At 34.8% G+C, this 20,524-nt stretch overlaps 1 protein-coding gene across 3 annotated transcripts; it reads right to left on the minus strand.

Moving 5' to 3' along the window:
- Nucleotides 1-1,632: 1,632 nt before the first annotated feature.
- On the minus strand, nt 1,633-11,574 carry LOC129922183 (nuclear speckle splicing regulatory protein 1-like). 3 transcript variants are annotated; one of them, XM_056007184.1, is made up of 8 exons: nt 11,426-11,573; nt 9,454-9,544; nt 9,109-9,165; nt 7,329-7,454; nt 7,061-7,135; nt 6,167-6,299; nt 5,212-5,331; nt 1,633-4,883 (listed from the first exon to the last, which is right to left on the minus strand). In XM_056007184.1, the coding sequence occupies exons 1-7, from the start codon at nt 11,446-11,448 to the stop codon at nt 5,222-5,224; spliced, it is 615 nt and encodes a 204-aa protein (XP_055863159.1). In that variant the 5' UTR covers nt 11,449-11,573; the 3' UTR covers nt 1,633-4,883; nt 5,212-5,221. The 3 variants fall into 3 exon arrangements, with proteins under 3 accessions (XP_055863159.1, XP_055863158.1, XP_055863160.1); XM_056007183.1 differs by having other exon boundaries at nt 1,633-4,886; XM_056007185.1 differs by lacking the exon at nt 7,061-7,135 and having other exon boundaries at nt 1,633-4,886; nt 11,426-11,574.
- Between the last annotated feature and the right edge of the window lie 8,950 nt (nt 11,575-20,524).

Here is a 20,524-nt window from a genome sequence, read left to right on the forward strand (position 1 = left end):
TAGGTATATTTTTTTGTCCCGTTTTTTTTTTTCTTTTTACTTTTCTTGTTTTTTTTTACTACAACAAATCGTAATGCTCACATAGATTTAGTACTTCAGATGAACTGCCACCTTTTCTTTTTTTTACACTGCCTGATCGTGCGGTTTGCGCGCTGGACTGTCGTTCGGATTTATCGATGGTCCCGGGTTCAAACCCTACCCGCTCACATCCCTCGTCGTCCTGCGGGAGGTTTGGACTAGGAAGTAAACTATCTTCAACTGTGAAGGAACATCTGAAACACGTAAAACATTTTACAAACAATAAAACTTTTCGCATTTTAGCCGTACCATTTTTTTTTTGGCCAGAATATTCGGGTACGTCATATGTTTAAGTGGAGCGTCCCACTTTAAAACGCACCCCCCCACTCTGACCTGTCAATTCGATATCAATTTTGACTATCTTCCACCTTGGCTGCGCTCCTCCCCGCCATACGCATTGTAGCTCTCCCCTAGCAAAATTTTGGCCCATGATTTATGACAGCTTTTACAAAGTATGTATCAACTCTGTCTGGGTAAAAATTTTGAACACGTTATTTCTCCCACACCCAATTTCAGATCAAACTGAAATTTTGCACATTTATTTTACCTGACAATCAATCAATTAAAAAAAACAACTTATTTGTTAATTAAATATTGGTAATTAATTATTATGTTTGGTGTTTTGTGTGGTCTGTCTGTCCGTCCGTCCCGTTTGGATCTGGTAAACTAGAAAAGTTAGTGAAAATCTAACATCATAATATTTTAGTCCATTCTTACTTACTTTTAAAGAGAAAAAAAAATATTTTAGTATTAATATAAGTTGAACATTATTTGAAACAACAATAAATTAGTACTTTTTTTTTTCATATTATCGTGTGAACCGCAGCCCGGTACAACACTGAACTAACGGAAGGGGAGTTTTTTTTTTACGAAAATGTGTGTTTTCCCTTGAGGCTTTGAATAAGAGATTGACCCTTAACAAAACAATTAGATCATCATTATATGACATTAGTTAGGCCAGGTTCTCATCCAACTCCGTCTCTTTCACCTATCCCTTAGTCTGCTGGACCGTTGGGGCACCACACAAGATCTGTCAACCTTCTTTCTCCATTCCTCTCTGTCATTTGCCTTTGATATAATTTCATTCTGCTATACTTTCTGAAAATATTGAAACCTGCTCATTTACCTGCATCGTTAGACCACTTCGGGTCCGATTTTGAGTTTGTTTTCACACAAAATGTGTTTGAAACCTTGTTTAAAATATTTGTTTGCATTTTGTTTGTTTTTATGTTTATGTTAGATCATGCAGCTCTCATAATCATTAACTCAAAGATCGTAGTTTCGCATTCTAGATCTAGCCATTTCTAAAATAACTCAAGCTACATTTTACATTGTCTAGATATATATACCAGTGATTCAAAAGGTTGCCAGACACCCACTGTCAAGGGGCGATCACAGGTCCATGCAAGTTACATAATGTGTTAGTGGCCAGTAAAATGTAAATGCAGTCCATTTAAACAGGTAGTGGAAAACGATTTAGGTACAGTAAAAAGTGTAATTAAGTAAAAAAAATAACAACAAGAGAAAACTGGCCATCACAAAAGGAAGAGACCATTAAGCCTAACTAGTTAAGAATTTTATTTACATATAAGCATTGTCTTCATACAGTGGAATAGCATTCAAGGTTTTGACAGCCTGGGCTCACATGCAAATGCATTTATTTACAGTTAAAAAAAAAAACACATTCAAAGATGATTAATTTGCAAAATCTATAATTATTATATAAATAAATATTTAAACTACATAATATTCACATTTTCATAAAAACATTAAAATACATAGTAATAACAAAAAGTACTGATATGTGCGAATCATATGTAAATCTCATATACAGTCACATAATGATATACCAATGTTAAATTAAAAACATCATGAAAGTATGAAACAAAGTCCTGAGAAAGACAAAGATGGTCAATGAAAGACAACATACCATTCAAAGGGAGACCATCTTGTATTAAATACCAAAAACAAATTACATTTGAATTGATTTGAAATAAAGAAGCTTGCATTTAGTCATGTCTTCACACAATATACATAATTTGTTAACATGTAGGCTAGAAAAGCGTCATGGCTCACAACGTCATTTCAAATAGATTTCATTTATCCAACTCACTTTGTTTCAGCACTTGGATCTACATGGTGTCAGGGGGATGCATGGAGAGATTAAACGTTAAAGTTTATTTCTTGTAGCTTTGGAACGAAAGAGATATAACCCTTTGTATACATGCACTCCCAGGTTAGGAATGCGAAGTCTGCACATGATGTGAACTGATTTTTTTTAGTCATTCTTGTATGCAAGAAAAGAAAGAGTTTGCTAGTGGGGGGTCTATGTTTGCAGTTCAGGAAGGTTGAACACTTGTTCCTGAGAGTGGACACATACAACAGAGGCTATTCGGTTATTTACTCAAGTTACTTTTGCAGCTAAGTACAGGGCGTAAAGAATTGTATTTTGAGACTGAACATATCATAGTGATGGGTTCATACATGGTTATATTCTGTGAGAATTATTTGTATGGCCAGCGGCATATGGCTGAATAATATTACTTTTGATTTCTTATGTTCATTAAACTACATGTCAGCTCATATCGGGCTTTGCTGGTGTGTCGTAAACAACTTATAATATATGTAAGTCGATCACAGTTTAAGCTCCACTCTACGCACCTGCAAATGAATAATTATCTACACAGACGAAAGATGCTACAGTCAACCAGTAAAGACACTGCATTATTATAACAAGCAAAAGGACATCACATCATGGTGCCCAGCATAGAGGATACAATCTAGCATGAATGATACAGGTAGCTACAGCTTGAGTGATCCCCTTGAGATAAGTAGAAAGAAACCTGACATTTTGGGGCCTCGTCTGGACAGGTGTCGCTGTATCTATTTTTACCTGTCATTGGTCACTTTGGTCAGTCAGCTCACAACATAATGTACCGAGAGCTGTACTGAGTACTAAGAGATCACAGCTAAGTCTTCACGACATTATAATACAAACAAGTTAAGCCAGTTGACATTCAATCGGAGGGTGTTGAACTAGCCATGGGACATCACAACTGAAATACTATGATGGAACTGAAATACTATGATGGAACTGAAATACTATGATGGAACTGAAATACTATGATGGAATTGAAATACTATGATGGAGCTGAAATACTATGATGGAACTGAAATACTATGATGGAACTGAAATACTATGATGGAGCTGAAATACTATGATGGAACTGAAATACTATGATGGAACTGAAATACTATGATGGAACTGAAATACTATGATGGAACTGAAATACTATGATGGAACTGAAATACTATGATGGAGCTGAAATACTATGATGGAACTGAAATACTATGATGGAGCTGAAATACTATGATGGAACTGAAATACTATGATGGAGCTGAAATACTATGATGGAGCTGAAATACTATGATGGAGCTGAAATACTATGATGGAGCTGAAATACTATGATGGAACTGAAATACTATGATGGAACTGAAATACTATGATGGAGCTGAAATACTATGATGGAGCTGAAATACTATGATGGAATTGAAATTCTATGATGGAACTGAAATACTATGATGGAACTGAAATACTTTGATGGAACTGAAATACTATGATGGAGCTGAAATACTATGATGGAGCTGAAATACTATGATGGAACTGAAATACTATGATGGAATTGAAATACTATGATGGAACTGAAATACTATGATGGAACTGAAATACTATGATGGAACTGAAATACTATGATGGAGCTGAAATACTATGATGGAACTGAAATACTATGATGGAACTGAAATACTTTGATGGAGCTGAAATACTATGATGGAACTGAAATACTATGATGGAATTGAAATACTATGATGGAACTGAAATACTATGATGGAACTGAAATACTTTGATGGAACTGAAATACTTTGATGGAACTGAAATACTATGATGGAGCTGAAATACTATGATGGAGCTGAAATACTATGATGGAACTGAAATACTATGATGGAATTGAAATACTATGATGGAACTGAAATACTTTGATGGAACTGAAATACTTTGATGGAACGGAAATACTATGATGGAACTGAAATACTATGATGGAACTGAAATACTTTGATGGAACTGAAATACTATGATGGAGCCGGAAATTTCGGTTGTAATCTGCAAATCATGTGACAACCCCAAATAATTACACCCCATTGAAGGATTGATTAAATTCTTACATGGCCGATAAACTCTATGGTGATTATTAAAAAGACCCAAGAAAATATGCAAGTTTCTCGTTGGATGACCTAAATTGTACTGTGACCTTTACACAAGCAACTGGGTCACACATGAAAAGTCTTTCTACTAACACAGCGAATTCAATACAGAAGCTCAATGATACTCTACTCTCATATAAGTATTAGGTCAACTTAGAGGACATCTTGAATGAACTGCACAGATGAGTAGTGAGCTTATCACAAGAACTAACCTGAACATTTTCTACAAGAATTGTATTTGAAGAGAACTTAGTCTCTCATCTGAAAATTTCTCATTGTCAAATTTGGACTTAATAACTAAAAGTATTACAATTGATTCATTTCTCATTCATCTTTTTGAGACTGTTTGACATTTAAAAATAAACTTTAAAAATAGACTTTAAAAAAAACTTGGAAAATAAAGAACATTTTTCAGCCCTGAGCTACTTTTCTTATAGGTTGATGTGGCTGAGTGTCTAAGCTTCACTGTCAGACTAGAGGGAGATAATATCTCAGTGGAGGCTGGTGGCTGGAAGTACACCTTTGTCTTTGTGGCACAGATATGACTGCTATTAAAAAAGAAAATATCACAAAATAATATTTTCATTTTCCTCTTTTGACCTATAACATATAAAGGATTTCACAACTTCATACGTAATAAGCATCCTACAATTCTATCACATTTTAAATGCAGAGGAAATTATGATTAATCAATCATATTATTAATTAAAATTAACTAATTAATAGCAATCCAGATTAAAAAAAAAATCATTCTAAAAACATAAAAAAAAAAAAAAAAAAGGAACCTTTCACATTTAAAAAAAATATGATTCAAACATTCTTTCTCTAATTTACATGTAACTGAAAATTATTTTTTTAAAATTGAAAACTTACGGTTCTTGCTTTAATTAACTTTTTTTTTAGTTTCTTCCACCACTTGATTTCCAGTTTTGGCCCTTAGTAAATATCTATAAAATCCGCTCAAATCTTTTTGCTTCGTCACGTCAAGCATGTCTGGAGAAAATTGACAAGAAAATTGATGTCACACTTAGTGGTTTTTTTTAGAAGATTAAAAGGATTCACTTATAAGAGCCTGTCATAGTTCAATGTTCCAAAGTTACCAAAAATTATATTTGCATTATAAAATGTCTTAATAAAAAAGGTCTTAACACAAAAATAATACACTTAGAGGTAAAGAATCTTCATAATGGTTGTAATTCATCAGCTTATATTCAGTCTGAATGTTTGCTTGAAATGAAAATGGAAAGTTTCAGAAAATGTAAATATCAAAATTCAAGTAGCCAGCTGCTAACTATTTTGTTTGACAGTGTAAAAAGTAAGACCGCAGGAGTCAAATCATCATTCAAAATGAAGAATACTTCAACAATAATTAATGGTGGCTCGACTATAAGATAAATGTACACACCACTAGGTCTTTCCAAACCAATGACTGTTACCACCCCAGTTTGGCTATAACATCCCCAAGGTATCAAGTAATAAATAAGTTCTAGTGATGAAACTAATTTATGAGCCATTCATTTAATTTCTATAACTAATATATTATCAATATATTATATATTATTATGAACTAAAAATTCAATCTAAAGCCACCAAGGAATACTTATTCCCCTGTTCTTCTGTGTGTCTTGGTTAGACCAGGATTAAACACATGGTCGACACAGTTTTGCCATTTTTTCAAGCCTCAAGGTAACACCCAAAGTTGTGACATACGAGTTAGTCTAATCATTGTACCATCAACCAAATCCACTATTAATATGTCATGAATAAACTAGCAAGCTTGACATCACCCGACCTAGAGGCTAGGCCTTGAACAATAATAGTTCCTTACTTTCCATAGCCACTTCCCGTTTCTCTCTTTCTTCATCCTCGGCCATTTGAAGCATTTTTTTCTTATAAGATGCAGTGACAAACTTTTCTTTTTCTCTAAATTTTTCTCCTTCTTCCTCCCGTTCCTTCTGAACCTGAATGAAAAGAATAATTTATTTTTTTTTTGGTACAAAGAACACTGCACAAGAAAGGACAAAAAAAAATTAATTAAGTCTTTATGTGGTTCAGCAAAAATGGCTAAGACAGACATTAGGAGTCAGTTACAGAGTCACAAAGAAATCCTATGCCAAACTCTGTCTAAGTTTAAGTCAGTATAAAAAATTAAAGAGATAAAATAATGAAAGTGTAAAGAAATAAGAAATCATCAGTTAGATCCTTTAATCCTGAGACTAATAAACACCAGAGATTACCTAAATTAAAACAAAGTTTTTTTTAAAGTCTTTTTTTTTTGGGGTTGTTAAAAATCATAAGAGAAATTCCAGATTTTTTTCCCCCTGGAAAAATGCTGTTTTTCCTAGGTATTTTTGGTTTATTTTGGCTGGAACAAAAATCCAGGTTTATTAATTGTTACCAGGCATTGTGGCATTTCAACAGTTTAAAACTGACTACTTAAAAACATGGATTGAAAAAGAAAAATCAGCAAAACAATGTCTGCCAACCACACACATCCATGCTGATAGAGAAACAAAAGGGCAGCCAACATAATGGACCCCAACACATTGTGGTTAAAGCATTTAGTTTAATATAGAGATTTAAGATACACCACACTTTGGTTATTAACTCTTTCTCTCCTAACTAACGATACCAACGTTGATTCCACCAGAATGTGGTAAATAATTACGGAGAGAAAGAGTTAAACATCATGTCTATAGCTTGAATTTCTAAATGTACGTACCCGTCTTTCTTTTCGTCTTTCATTTTCTTTCTTCTTAGCTTCAGCAGCTTTAATAAATGCAGTTATATACCTGGGCTGTGGAAATAGTTAAAATTGAAGTTTGTCTTGAAGAAAAAAAAAACTTAAAATACTGGATGAATTTAAAACCAAAGATTGATGACTATTGAAAAGAACAAAGAAATATCTAGAACATTATACCCTCCCCTCCACTGATTTTTTTCTTTTTCTTTAAATTTATTCAAAACTGAATTGTTTTTCTCAGCTCTACCTTTTTTTCAGAACTTTTCTCTTTCGCTCCAACTTGTGATTGGGTAGCCTGTAAGTCATCATGGATTGAATCGTATTCATACACTGTGGGGTCTTCCTTCAATGCCTTATCAATGTCCATCTGAGCCTGAGGTAACAGATTGTAAGGTTACAAATAAATGGATAAATAAAGATAGAAATTAGCAGGTAGGCAAGACAAATAAAATAAAAAACTTACAAAAGCAACAGACTTGCATCTTCAGTTTTCCTAGCTGATTTGTTTGCAAAGTGGTAAGGATGTGCTAATATATATTACGTCATTGTTTGTTGTTTATGTTTTATGCGAAAGCAAAGAATCGGACGGAAATAAAAGTTAGTTATATATGTCTACCTTGATAAAGACAGTCTTGTTATTATCATTATTAATTAGTAATGTCTACAGTAATGTATTATTAATCTGTGACAACAGAACATGGTGTGTGGTAAGGATCTATGATAGTAATGACTTTATCATTTACAACCATTTCATGCTAATGCTACTGAGTGGAAATTATTTATACTATTTTTCATTTCTTGGGTACTGATTTCAACTATAAATTTTCCCCAGATTTCTGGAATCAAGCACCAGAGTAGGGAATGATCAAGTTCTGTTACAGTTCAGTTCTAGTCTTCATGGACAGAAGTCACATTCTTTGCGATGACTTGATGTTGTTATAAGGGAGGGGTGGAAGTTGTCTTCCAAGATTTTTTGGACTTTGCCGAGGCATTTTTTTTTCAAAAAGTTCATTTAAACATGTACTGTTGTGCGTGTGGTCTTTGATCCTCTTTTTTTTTTATAAAGTTGTCTAGGCGGCGAAACAATTAAGATGACATGTTGCCTTGCTAACATTCCATATGTGAGCTGATTTTACATTGTTGCACAGTAAAAATCAGTCAAGATCTTCTGTTGTGGCTGTACAGGAGATATAGCCGCTGTGCAATTTCATCATCATCATCTTTCCTTTGAGTTCCTCATGGAACATAGGGTATCCGTAAAAACACACCACTCTCGCTATTTTTTTTTATGGCTTCCCAGTTCTTTTCGGTCCTCTCAGCTTCCTCTAGCTGTGCAATTTACTTTGCCAGAATTTCAAGGTGGTCTTCCCATGAAAGCATGTTGTCTACAATGATACACTGGTTTATCTGTATGAGTTCACTTGTTATATTGATTGGTATATTGTTTATCTGCAGTTCATGTATCAGTTGTTTGTTCCACCAACCTCATCCAAGTTATTTATATTTGTTTAAAATGATCCCAATAAACACTCCAGCAAACTGTTTTTCCTACTTTAGTGACTTACTATGCATTTATATAGCTTTTCCAATTAGGGGTCCATGGGCAAGTTTTGACTATATGAAAAGGTCCCCTGGTTAATTAAGTTTGAAAACCACTGTCCACTATGCTAATCCATCCTATCCAAATTGCCACACCTCATGGGGGAGACATGCTGCTAATGTGGCTCTCTCTAAGTTAGTGGTTGTGTACATTGTAGAAATATAGAGGAATCTCATGTGGGCTTGGCTATGACCTCACCAGGCAAAAAGGAACTGATGTGACTCAAGGAGTAAACTCCTTTCATTAAGCCAAATCAAATAATACACTTTACAAAGGAATTAAGCATAGAGGCAATCAAACTTTACAAAGGAATTAAGCATAGTGGCAATCAAATTTTAAGATGTATTTTGTATATGAATAACAAAAAATTAATATTTTGATGCTATGATAATTTAGATTGAAGCTTTAAAAAATAAAAAAAATTTACCTTTCTTTTGACTGCAATGGAAAGTTTTTGGCATGAGGTCTGTTTACCATTGGCTTCCTAAAAAGACAAGTAAAAAACACTAATTAGAAAATGAAGGTCTTATCTCACTAAAGTTAGGGCTAAAACAATAACCCTCAAAAGTCATGTTTTCTTCATGGACTATAGGAAAAATAATGTGAAATTGACATGTTAATGTGTTTGATGGGTAGCTATGGCATCAAATGACTGCCCTCAAACCAATTGATTTAATTTTTTTATCAAAGTAAATGACATAAAATAAACTATAAGATATTAGTATTATAATTTGTATCAAGAAGAAAAGGAGCATTTAACAAAAGCAAATACCTCATCATTTTCACCACCAAACACATTAAAACTTGAATGCACACGTTTTGTTTTTGATTCTCCAGATTTTTTTAAAACGGTAAGACCAAACCTAAATAGATAAACAGAATAAAAAAACATTGCTCATTAGTAAGCCTCACAAAACGGTAAGACCAAACCTAAATAGATAAACAGAATAAAAAAACATTGCTCATTAGTAAGCCTCACAAAATTAGCTACTATTCATATATATATATTCCTGTGCCTTAAAGTGACTAGATATCACCACACTATTTTATGTCCCAATTAGGCTGTGACAGAGGGTGTCGGAAATTAATATGGCCCACATGATAATAAGGTTTGGCATCACTGATATATGTAAAGAGCTGCAATTAATTTATTATTCTTTAAACTGGCTAGAGCATCCAGGTAACCAACCCTATCAAAAAAATGTCACACTTTCATCTACATCCATCCCACTCTGCCCTAAAATTAACAGGTTAAAAAGGTTGGATAGTAGACCATCAGTGTGTGTTAGATTGGTCAGATAGGTCTAGTCTAGTGAGTAGTCGATGTGTCTTGTTATGTTGACTAGTTGCTATAAATAATGAAAAAGACTGCCATGTTTTTCGTTGTGTGTAATAGGGCTTAGTTATCAAGTGAATTGAATTTTATAAAATGCAAGAACTTAAGATTTCAACTCAAGGTAAAAATAAATAAACAAATGGCAATACATCATATAACCAACACACATTTAAATAGTTCTTAATATAATCGATACGATGCATTATAATATATCAGGAACAATTGGTATATGAAATACATAATTAAAAAAAATAGAATAAATAGTTAAAGTTTATGAAAGCATGGCCAAGAGGCTCTAAGTATGCTTGAAATTGGCTTGGCTACCCATGAAGGGGGCTCAAGGTTCGACACTCGACGAGCAGAGTTGTGTTTATTGAGCGCCTAAAAGACAGCATGAAAAACCTTCTCCCAGATAACCCCCCCCCCCCACTGGTCCACAAACGAGATTGGACCATAGCGCTGCGAGCATTAAAGTAGCGCTATATAAGATGATAGAACTTCTCTTCGCAAAGATAGTTTTATACTTTAACACATGAACATACTAATTATCTATAGTCCATTCATTTCATATTTTAATCAAATTAACAAATTTATTTTTCTAAAGCATTTTTCATGCATTCGTTCGCTAAACCTGCGAAGCCGTGTTAAGATATATTCTAATAGTTTCATTCATTCGCGTACAAACAAGGTACATATACATCTAATTAAAAAGGTCATGCATGCGCACAATGAACTCTATCTAATCTAAGCCAATATTTAACTCAAGATTACTCAAGATCTATATCTGTCTAAATCATGATCTACTTTATTCTTTAACACATGAACATACAAAATTAAGTCTATTTATTTCAAATTTTAATCAAATATGCTAATATTTTATATATAGAATAATAGATCTATGACTGTAGGCCAATGAAGCCATTGCCATTGAAGGCCTACAAGCAAATGTTTTTATTTTTAAAAAAATGGATTTTAAAGTCAAATAGCTATTTTGATAGCATCATTCATACTATTTTTACATTTGATTTACGCATTCGCTTTACTTATAAAATAATTATTTCATTTAATTGTTTACAAACCACTCTAAACAAACGATGTGCATGTGAAAAATTTACAATTCTCTTTTTTGCACATACTGACATACTCATACAAATGGTCAAATTGTCTTTTTTAAAATTTATTTTTTAAAGATCTGCATAAAATAAAATCGTTTTCTTATACAAATATTAATAGTTAGATTTGTAAAAAAAAATAAAAAAATCTAGCGAAGTTGCTGATCAATTATAGATCTAGATCTATATAATTATGATCAAACCTTGACAACAAAACAAAAGAATGTCGTAAAAATGACGCGGGACGCTGATCTACAGGATTACCCGATACTGATATTTAGATCTAATCTACTTACGCTGTTTTAATTTTGTCTGCCATTTTATCGTAACCCAATATCTTGATCTAGATTCTATAAATGTAGATCTAAATCTCTAATGCTGCTAGATTTCTATCAGTTGCGTTCACACGTTAAATTCTGTTCTTCAGCACTAAAAAACAAAAGTGACGATCTCTTTGAAAACCGGATATGCATAGACTCTTCAGTCTAATAGCAGGGGTGGGCAACCTTTTTGTAACTAGGGCCGCATAAAACAATTAGGAATGGGGGCCGCTTATATATATGGTAGCTAACTATGTGCAATGCCTTTTAATTGAAATGTATACTGTATTACACATTTACATTTCATTTTTTTACACTCTCGATTGAGGTATTACAAAAATACAAGAGTTAGCAGTTTCTGAAACTTATAAATACCGGTATTTGTTTTGAATTTCGTTATAGCCTTTTTTTTTTTTAACATCACTAAATTTCTATTGTGTAGTTGTACATAATGTGAAGTGTTTGATTACAATCGCTTATACTGTTGGAACTATCTTAGTAGTTGTTATCCTTATTATAACTGGTGTCAAACTACACTCATTCAGAATCGACCTGTAAGTTTAGCATCAAACTTTTTAAAGCGTAAAAATACAGATTATGTTACCCTTAAAATTCCATTGGAAAGTCTGGAGCCTCTCAGGTCATAATTTGCTTGGAGGCTTGTCCTCTGGAGCTGAATCAGCTTCTGGACTAAATGATGAGCGAATGGTTTTGAAAACTTATCTTCTTATCTTATATAATACAGACGTTACTGGTTCGAAGTTCTTGACGACTTTGTGTAAAATGTTCTTTTGTCACACTCAGATCTCAAAAACTAGAAGGGAAATGAAAATCATGTTTCAATGCGTTGTGGCTTGCAAAGTTTATGTGCAACGGCTACTTTTGTTTTTTTTTTTAAAGTAAACCGTTTTGTTTTTTAAAAAAATTAATGAAGCAAGCGATTTTTTAAAATAACAATAATAATAATAATAAGGCTTGTCTTCGAGTCCGAAAATTAGTGAGGAATGCAATAACAATATGGCTCCTTCTGTCTTGGAAGACAATGGATGCGCCCAGGTGAGTCAGTGGTTTTGGTTTCGTCTTGAGACGGGGCAGAATCTGAAGTGATCGATCAAGCCAATTCTGGAGCGGCAGAGTTTGTCACAATTCGTGCATGTATATACATCTGTCCTGCGGCTAGCTGATAGGACAGCTTTCTTTTTCATTCTCTTGGCTGACGCAGATTCGTTTCTTTTGCACTCGACGAAGTTCGTACCAGCACGTCCGGTCTTGGGCAATCTCCTCCCACATACTTTGGTCGATACCCGTGGCTCTCATGTATCGCTAGTCTTGGGCGGCCCTTGGGTCTGACTCCCTCTGCAAGCTCAGCGTCTTTAGGGATTCTTCAATCTGGCATGCGAGTTACATGACCGAGCCAGCGTAGTCTTCTCTGTTGAAGGAGAGCATAGATGCTGTGCATATTGGCCCGTTTCAAATCTTCCTGGTTGATGATATGATCCCTCCGGGAGCGTATGTGGAAGCTATTTATCTGTGTTCTTGACGCACTGCCATAAAGAAGTATGATCTTTTTGTCAACTCAGTGTCTAAATCTAGGTTGCTAGCTATTGTTGTTCCCAATTATGTGAATTCCTGCACCACTATAAGTGTGTGATTTCCAATATGTATCGCTGGTATTTCTGTGACATCCTGTGCTAGGATTTCGGTCTTTAAGAGGTTTATTGTAAGGTTGTATGTATTTCCTAGGATCTTTCAGTAGCATCTCAACTCCATTGCTAGGATCCTCCTCTCTAGTTCTGCAGTCATCATCTCAGATTCTCAAGCATATAAAAATGTTGCCATGACCACTATGATTTCATGATAATTATGAATATAAATACTAAAGTTGACTATTATGTGTCTTTAATTTCAAAAGATGCCTATTTTTCACTTGGAATTTGACTGTTATATAAATACTAAAACGATTGTCAAATGCCATTCTGTATCCATGTAAAATGATTTTCTTTTTCACTTTCGTCATTGTTGATATGGTGCGCAAAGGTGCACGCGTTCAATATAATAAAGTATCATTCTCCGCCATGACACTAATGGTTGTTGTTTGTTTATTGCTGACTGTGAACCTAGATCATAATTAACATGGTGGCAGCGGTATATTAATGATCAGAGGTAATCATTAATCAGTATATAAAGGTTAATTGTTTGCAATAATAAATAGACAACAATTCAAGGCTACGCCGTGCAATGGCAGCTAGAAATTTCCTTCCTGTACCCGAGTCGCTCGAGGTAGAAGGAAACATGGCCGCTAATTGGCAAAAGTTTCACCGGAGCTGGCGAAACTATGAGTTAGCCATTAAATTGTCGGAAGAATCAGAGGAGGTCAGAGTGGCCACCTTTCTAACAATTATAGGAACAAAAGCGATGGACATATATGATGGTCTTGAAATTGAGAAGGGAAAAGAAAGAAAGATGGAAGAAATAGTGAACAAATTTGAAAGTTTTTGCATTGGAAAAACGAATGAAACTTATGAGCGCTATGTGTTCAATACGCGTGAACAGCAAGAAGGCGAGGACATTGAAAAGTACATAACAAATCTGAGAAGACTAGCAAAAACGTGTAGTTTTGAACGCCTGGAAGATAGCTTGATTAGAGACAGAGTAGTTCTTGGTATTAGACATGAATGCCTCAAAATGAAATTGCTACAAGATAGTAGTCTCACATTGGAAAGGTGCAGAGATATTTGCAGAGCATACGAGACCGCCAACAAACAGTTGAGACAAATACAAGCCGACCCTCCAATCATTGAGAAAGTATCAACACCTTCAAGAACAAACATTCAGAAAGGTAAATGCAGGTATTGTGGAAGGATTCACGAATACATTAAAGAAAAGTGCCCTGCATGGGGTAAAATGTGCCTAGCATGCAAGGGGAGACATCATTTTGCTGTGATGTGCAAAAAGAAAATTCAGCAGGTGTCAGATGATATGTCTAACGATGAAAGACAGCTACAGTCGGACACAAGAGATGATGTCATGATGGTAAAAAATGAATGGATGATGTCTTTGGAGAACCACAAAACGAAAAGGATGACAGCAGTTATGACAGTAAATGGTCACCGTGTAAGGTTTCAAATGGATAGTGGAGCTGATGTAAATACCATCCAGGAAAAATACGTAAATAAGAATCAGATAGAAAAGGCAACGCAAAGATTACTAATGTGGAATAAGACTGAAATGAGACCCATAGGGAAAGCCACTCTAACGACGAGAAATGAGAAAACTAACGAAACATTTGAGGTGGAATATATAGTTGTACCAAATAATCTAGCATGCCTTCTAGGTCATGAAACTTTAACAAGAATGAAGTTAATCAAAGTCAATAAAGATAGGTTCATAGCATCAGTAGTGAATAACCAAGAAGAAGACTATAATCTTGCTACTTTAGATGACATATTGGCAGATTTGAACGATGCCAAAATATTCAGCAAATTGGATGTGCAAGAAGCTTTCTGGCATGTCAGACTAGACACAGCGTCATCTAATTTGACAGCAATGATAACCCCTTTTGGTAGATACAAATGGAAACGATTACCATTTGGACTGAAAGTGAGTTCAGAAATTTTTCAGAGACGATTAAATCTAGCACTAGAAGGACTGAAAGGCTGTTTCAATTACGTTGATGATATTATAGTGGTAGGAAGAGGAAGAACGAAAGAAGAAGCACTCAGAAATCATGATATTAACCTAAGAGAGCTGATGAAGAGATGTCAAGAAAAGAAGATTAAACTGAACCATGAAAAGTCTGTTTTTAGAACAGCTGAGATTAATTTTTTGGGTCATATTATTACAGAAGCAGGAATAAAACCAGACCCGAACAAAGTATCTGCGATTTTGAGTTTGAATGCTCCAAAAGATATTTCATCAGTCCGAAGATTCTGTGGCATGGTTCAATATCTTGCAAGGTTTGTTCCAGATTTGTCGACAGATTTACAGCCCATAACAGAGTTGATTAGAAAGAACACATCATTTGTTTGGTCTGATCAATGCACACGAGCTTTCAACAAGATAAAACAGAAAATATCGACTCATGGCACATTGATATATTTTGACCCTAACAAAGAGCTTACATTACAAGCAGATAGTAGCCAAAATGGGTTAGGAGCAGCGTTATTACAAGATGGCAGTCCAATAGCATATGCTTCTAGATCATTAACTGATACTCAGAAAAGATGGGCACAGATTGAAAAAGAATTGTTAGCAGTGGTTGTTGGTTTGGAACGTTTTGACCAGTATACGTATGGCAGGACAGTTATAGTTCAGAATGACCATAAACCACTTGAAAACATCCTTCAAAAACCACTCAGTTCTGCTCCGAGAAGGCTACAAAGTCTAATGATGCGTCTTTATCGTTACGATATCCAGTTTCAATATGTCAAAGGCAAAAATTTGTTCATAGCTGATACTTTGAGTAGAGACCCATCAGAGGAAAAGAGTGATATCCCTGATGTTTGTGTCAATACAGTCGGACTGGCAATACCAGATGCAGTGCTGGAGAAAGTCAGAATCGAGACAGAGAAAGATAGAACAATGCAAACACTTATTCAGTATATCCTAAATGGATGGCCAGACAAACATAATAGTTTACCTGAACTCAAACAATATTTTTCACTAAGAGACATGTTAACATACGAAGACGGACTCCTGTTGAAAGGAGAACAAATAATCATACCGATATCACTTCGCAAGGAAATAGAAGAAAAACTCCATGCAGCACATCTGGGAGTAGACTCAATGAAAAGAAGAGCAAAAGAAACAGTTTTCTGGCCTGGATTATCAGCTCGAATACAGGAAATAGCCAATTCATGCTACATTTGTCAGAAAAATAAACCAGCAAACCAGAGAGAAGAATTAATACATCACGAAATAGGTTCTAATCCGTGGGACAAGATTGGAATTGATTTATTTCAAATGTGTGACCAACAATATCTAGCCATAGTGGACTATTATTCAAATTTCATAGAGGTAGAAAACATGCAGTTGACAACAACACACGCAATTATAAAGAAACTGAAAGTTTTATTTGCAAGATATGGGGTGCCCAAAGTTTGTATATCTGATAGCGGACCTCAGTTCACATCGGAATATTTTTCCAAATTTATGATGGAATGGGGAGTGACTCATTTGAAATCTTCTCCAGGACACCATCAATCCAATGGAAAAGCTGAGTCAGCAGTTAAAATTTTGAAGAACATAATGAAGAAATCTAGAGAATCAAAGTCAGATGCTTATGAAGCTCTTCTGGAATTTAGAAATACTCCAAGGCAAGACACAAATCTAAGCCCAGTTCAGATGTTTTTTGGTCGGATGACTCGAACACTGATACCAAACAAAAGGAGTAACATTAAGATTTCTACATGTCAAGAGAACATTATGAGAAGGAAAGAAAAACGTCAGATGAGTGTAAAAACATCTTATGATAAGAGGTCAAGAAATTTAAGTCAGCTGAAAACTGGACAGATGGTCTATTTCCAATCTCCTAATGACCCTACATGGAGACGTGGAAGAATCCAGTCTCAAGTCAATCAGAGAGCTTACATTATTCGAGGTGACAATGGTGCAGTGTACCAAAGAAACAGTGCATATTAACCCGAACAGAGAAACAGAAGAAGATATATTTCCCGATACTGATAACAACATACAGGACAATAGAACTCAGGATCAACACGTTCGCCACTCATCAACTCATCATTCCCTGCGACCAAGGGATCAGTTGAAGAAACCGACAAGATTCAATGACTATGTGTCTTAATGAACTATTGAATGTTGATTTTTAAATGTGATATGTTTCATATTGATTGAAGCGTATACATGTATGTTACGTTTAGTTGTTTATGTTGTTGTTGTTTTATTTTTTTTCTATGATACTCCCCGAAATGTTTTATTTTTTTTATATTTTTTTTTAAAGAAAAGGGGATGTTGATATGGTGCGCAAAGGTGCACGCGTTCAATATAATAAAGTATCATTCTCCGCCATGACACTAATGGTTGTTGTTTGTTTATTGCTGACTGTGAACCTAGATCATAATTAACAGTCATTATCCTGATACGCAAATTATGTGATTTGAAGCTAGTGTTCTATATATCTGTATAATTCTGTCCAGATGTGTTTGTCTCTAGTAACTGAAACACTCCTCTCATCCTTAATCTTCAGAAGAAAAGACATTTGTCATTATTACAGTTTTAGTCTATTTAATAGTCTCTTCTTTAGTGATCCAAAATTTTGACCTTGTAAACATTTGAAATACCTTGAAAATCATTATTGTCATTAATTACGCATGCTGAATGTTTTTCTTTATTTAAAAAAAAAAATGTGTCAGGAATTGCTGCTTGTGGTGTACGCTCTGGACTGTCATCTCAACAGTTCTGGTTTCTAAGCTGGCCTTCCGCCACTCCTTGACGGGGTTAGTCAAGAAAGAGTTTGACTTGCATCTGCTTGGGAGGAGCTACCACCTTCTACTAAGCGCGTCCCCAGGTGGCGGATAGGGAAAGGACCCTTAGATATAAGAGTTAGCTGTGAATACCTAATAAACAGCTGCGGACCAACTGGTTTGCAGTCATTGAGGATGAGGTGGAGTATTCCAGTGGTTAGAATATTTACTAAAAACATCTCAGAAATCTAGGGAAAGTATTGCAAAAAGCGAGTATAAGCTCGTTTGATAGGGGGTTCATCTGGGAGAGAAAACTCCGAAACTAAACACCTGCTGCCTTGCAAATGAACTTGGATGATCAAAGGCTTTGGGTGCATACCCAAAAAGATAAGCAGGCTGAAGTCAGAGTCAATGGGCCTCCTGGCGCATACCACATTGACACGCAACCTCATCTATAAAATGAGAACGAAGAAGAAGACTTGCATCTGGTCACTGCTATGCGTTGGGGATGGTTCTGAGGTCCGAAGTTCGAGTCCTCCATGTGGCTTATCTATATATTACTACAGTTTCTTCACCTTCTCAAGAAGCTGCTTTTATGTTTGATGTCACGTTTCATGATTATCTTATCTTGCTTGAGATCTATCTGATCATGTTTAAGATCTTTTTTTTTTCTTATTTAAGATCTTTCTGATTTAACTTGTGATCTATCTTATATTTTTGTGATCTATTTGATCTTGTTTGAGATCTATACTATTTTGTTTTAGATCTATCCTATCTTGTTTGAGATCTATTTTATCTTATATTTTTGTGATCTATTTGATCTTGTTTGAGATCTATACTATCTTGTTTTAGATCTATCCTATCTTGTTTGAGATCTATTTTATCTTATATGAGATGTCTCTTTCTTAGCTTCTGCAAAAAGAATTTCAAGAGATGATGATATTTATATTAAACCCTGATTTTTTTTTCTTCTAGAATTTCCAAAGATTTGTCAGCTAAGGAGCCTAAAATGTTGGCCTGTTTACAAATATGAGATCTTCCTTAACTACAGAAGTACCTTACAGAAGAAGGCTACTCACTTGTGTTTGGATATGCCTGCTGTACCAAGGTTTACATAGACTGGATATTTATATAGCCTAATATTATGTTACTGACAATTATCTAAGTATTGCATGTCCTGTCCAAGCCTCAATGACTAAGATAATTAAAGATATTCATGATTATAAGATAAGTAGAATGCAGGCATCAGCTATGGTTGGAATGTTTTCCACGACTCAGCAGTTCCCCCCTCTCCATGCAGCTATTGGAAGGAATGGCAAATGCCAATACATTTTGAGATCGCAGGCTCTGCAAGGGAGTAGCACTGTCTCAGAGTTGCTAGCTTCTGATTTCATCTATGTATGTACTGGTAGTAGGGTGCTTATATCCATATCACTACTAACAATTCCAACCTTATGGAACCAGGTCTAATTAGCTTAACACATGTTTAAATAATTTTTTAAAAAGCTTGTTCTAGAATTGATATGATGAACTATATTGTAGGGCTATGCGACTGCAGCTTCACAAAAAGAAAAACATAAATCTTAACTTTGTTCTAATACAATAATAAGCTGCTTATAAAATAAATATATCAATGAAAAACTGCAACATGAAGAATCTTTATCTTTGAATCCCTTTGGGTATCAGGTCTATTGAATTTGTAGTAAAGAGAATTTTTAGCACAATATTTGGCTAAACAAATTGGTATCATAACTGTTTCAAAAGGACATAACTCTAACTTAAAAGTAACTAAACAACTTCTTGGATAAATAATATGTATACAAGTCTTTTTACATTTATATACGTATCATCGAGGTTAGGTGTGCATATACATGTTACGGAATTCATATTTTGAGATAACTATTAATGTATTGGAAAGTTAATAGTAAAGGGAAGTAACTGCAGCAGGTCATTGTGATGGCCTCAATACACCTTGAAATGCACAGCAATTACTTCAATGAACATGAAGAATTTTAATCAGCGATGAAATGGAAAATTACTAAAAAGATATGACAGGCAGAGCTATTAAGATTTAGTCAGTGATTATCATCTATAATACAAACTCTTAGTCAACTAATCTAATTTGACCTCAATATTAAATCATTTCAAAGATGAAGCGTGAGACAAACAAAAAAGGAAGCTTTTTTAATGTAGAGCGAATTTTTAAAAATATACTCAAGTGTAACTTCCCTTTCCGAACTTTGCAATCTGTAGGGCAGATGATATAAAGCTCATCTGTTTCTGTGTCCCATGGTCAATGGGTGTGTCAGATGGCCAGCACAATGACCAACTCCCTTTACAAATGTCAGGAACCCATTAGAGCTGGTGAAACCTAAAGGTGCCTAATAGCCCTAATATTAAAAATCCTAGTCTTCAAACCCTGGTCTCAATGCTGTCTAGAATGATTTAAGAGAATATTAGTATTATGTTAACGTGGCGGGGGCCCAAGTCATGTCTAGCCTGGGCTAACAAGAAGTTACAATTGCCAGAAGGTAACGCTACTGGGTGGGTTGTATCTGTGCACCTCAGTCTGTGGCCAAGAGTCACCTAAGCAACCAGACAACTCAACTAAACAAATCTAGCGAATTAAAAGAAATCAAGAAACATAGAGAAG

Source organism: Biomphalaria glabrata, chromosome 12, assembly GCF_947242115.1.
Source record: "Biomphalaria glabrata chromosome 12, xgBioGlab47.1, whole genome shotgun sequence".
In the NCBI taxonomy this organism is placed as follows: Eukaryota; Metazoa; Mollusca; class Gastropoda; family Planorbidae; genus Biomphalaria; species Biomphalaria glabrata.

Excerpts from the sequence above, each read along its gene's own strand:
- LOC129922183 (XM_056007184.1), bottom strand. The coding sequence starts at position 11,448 with ATGGCAGACAAAATTAAAACAGC. Across the intron at positions 9,545-11,425 it reads GCAGACAAAATTAAAACAGC|GTTTGGTCTTACCGTTTTAA; the intron begins GTAAGTAGATTA and ends TTATCTATTTAG. Across the intron at positions 5,332-6,166 it reads ACGGGAAGTGGCTATGGAAA|ACATGCTTGACGTGACGAAG; the intron begins GTAAGGAACTAT and ends AATTTTCTCCAG.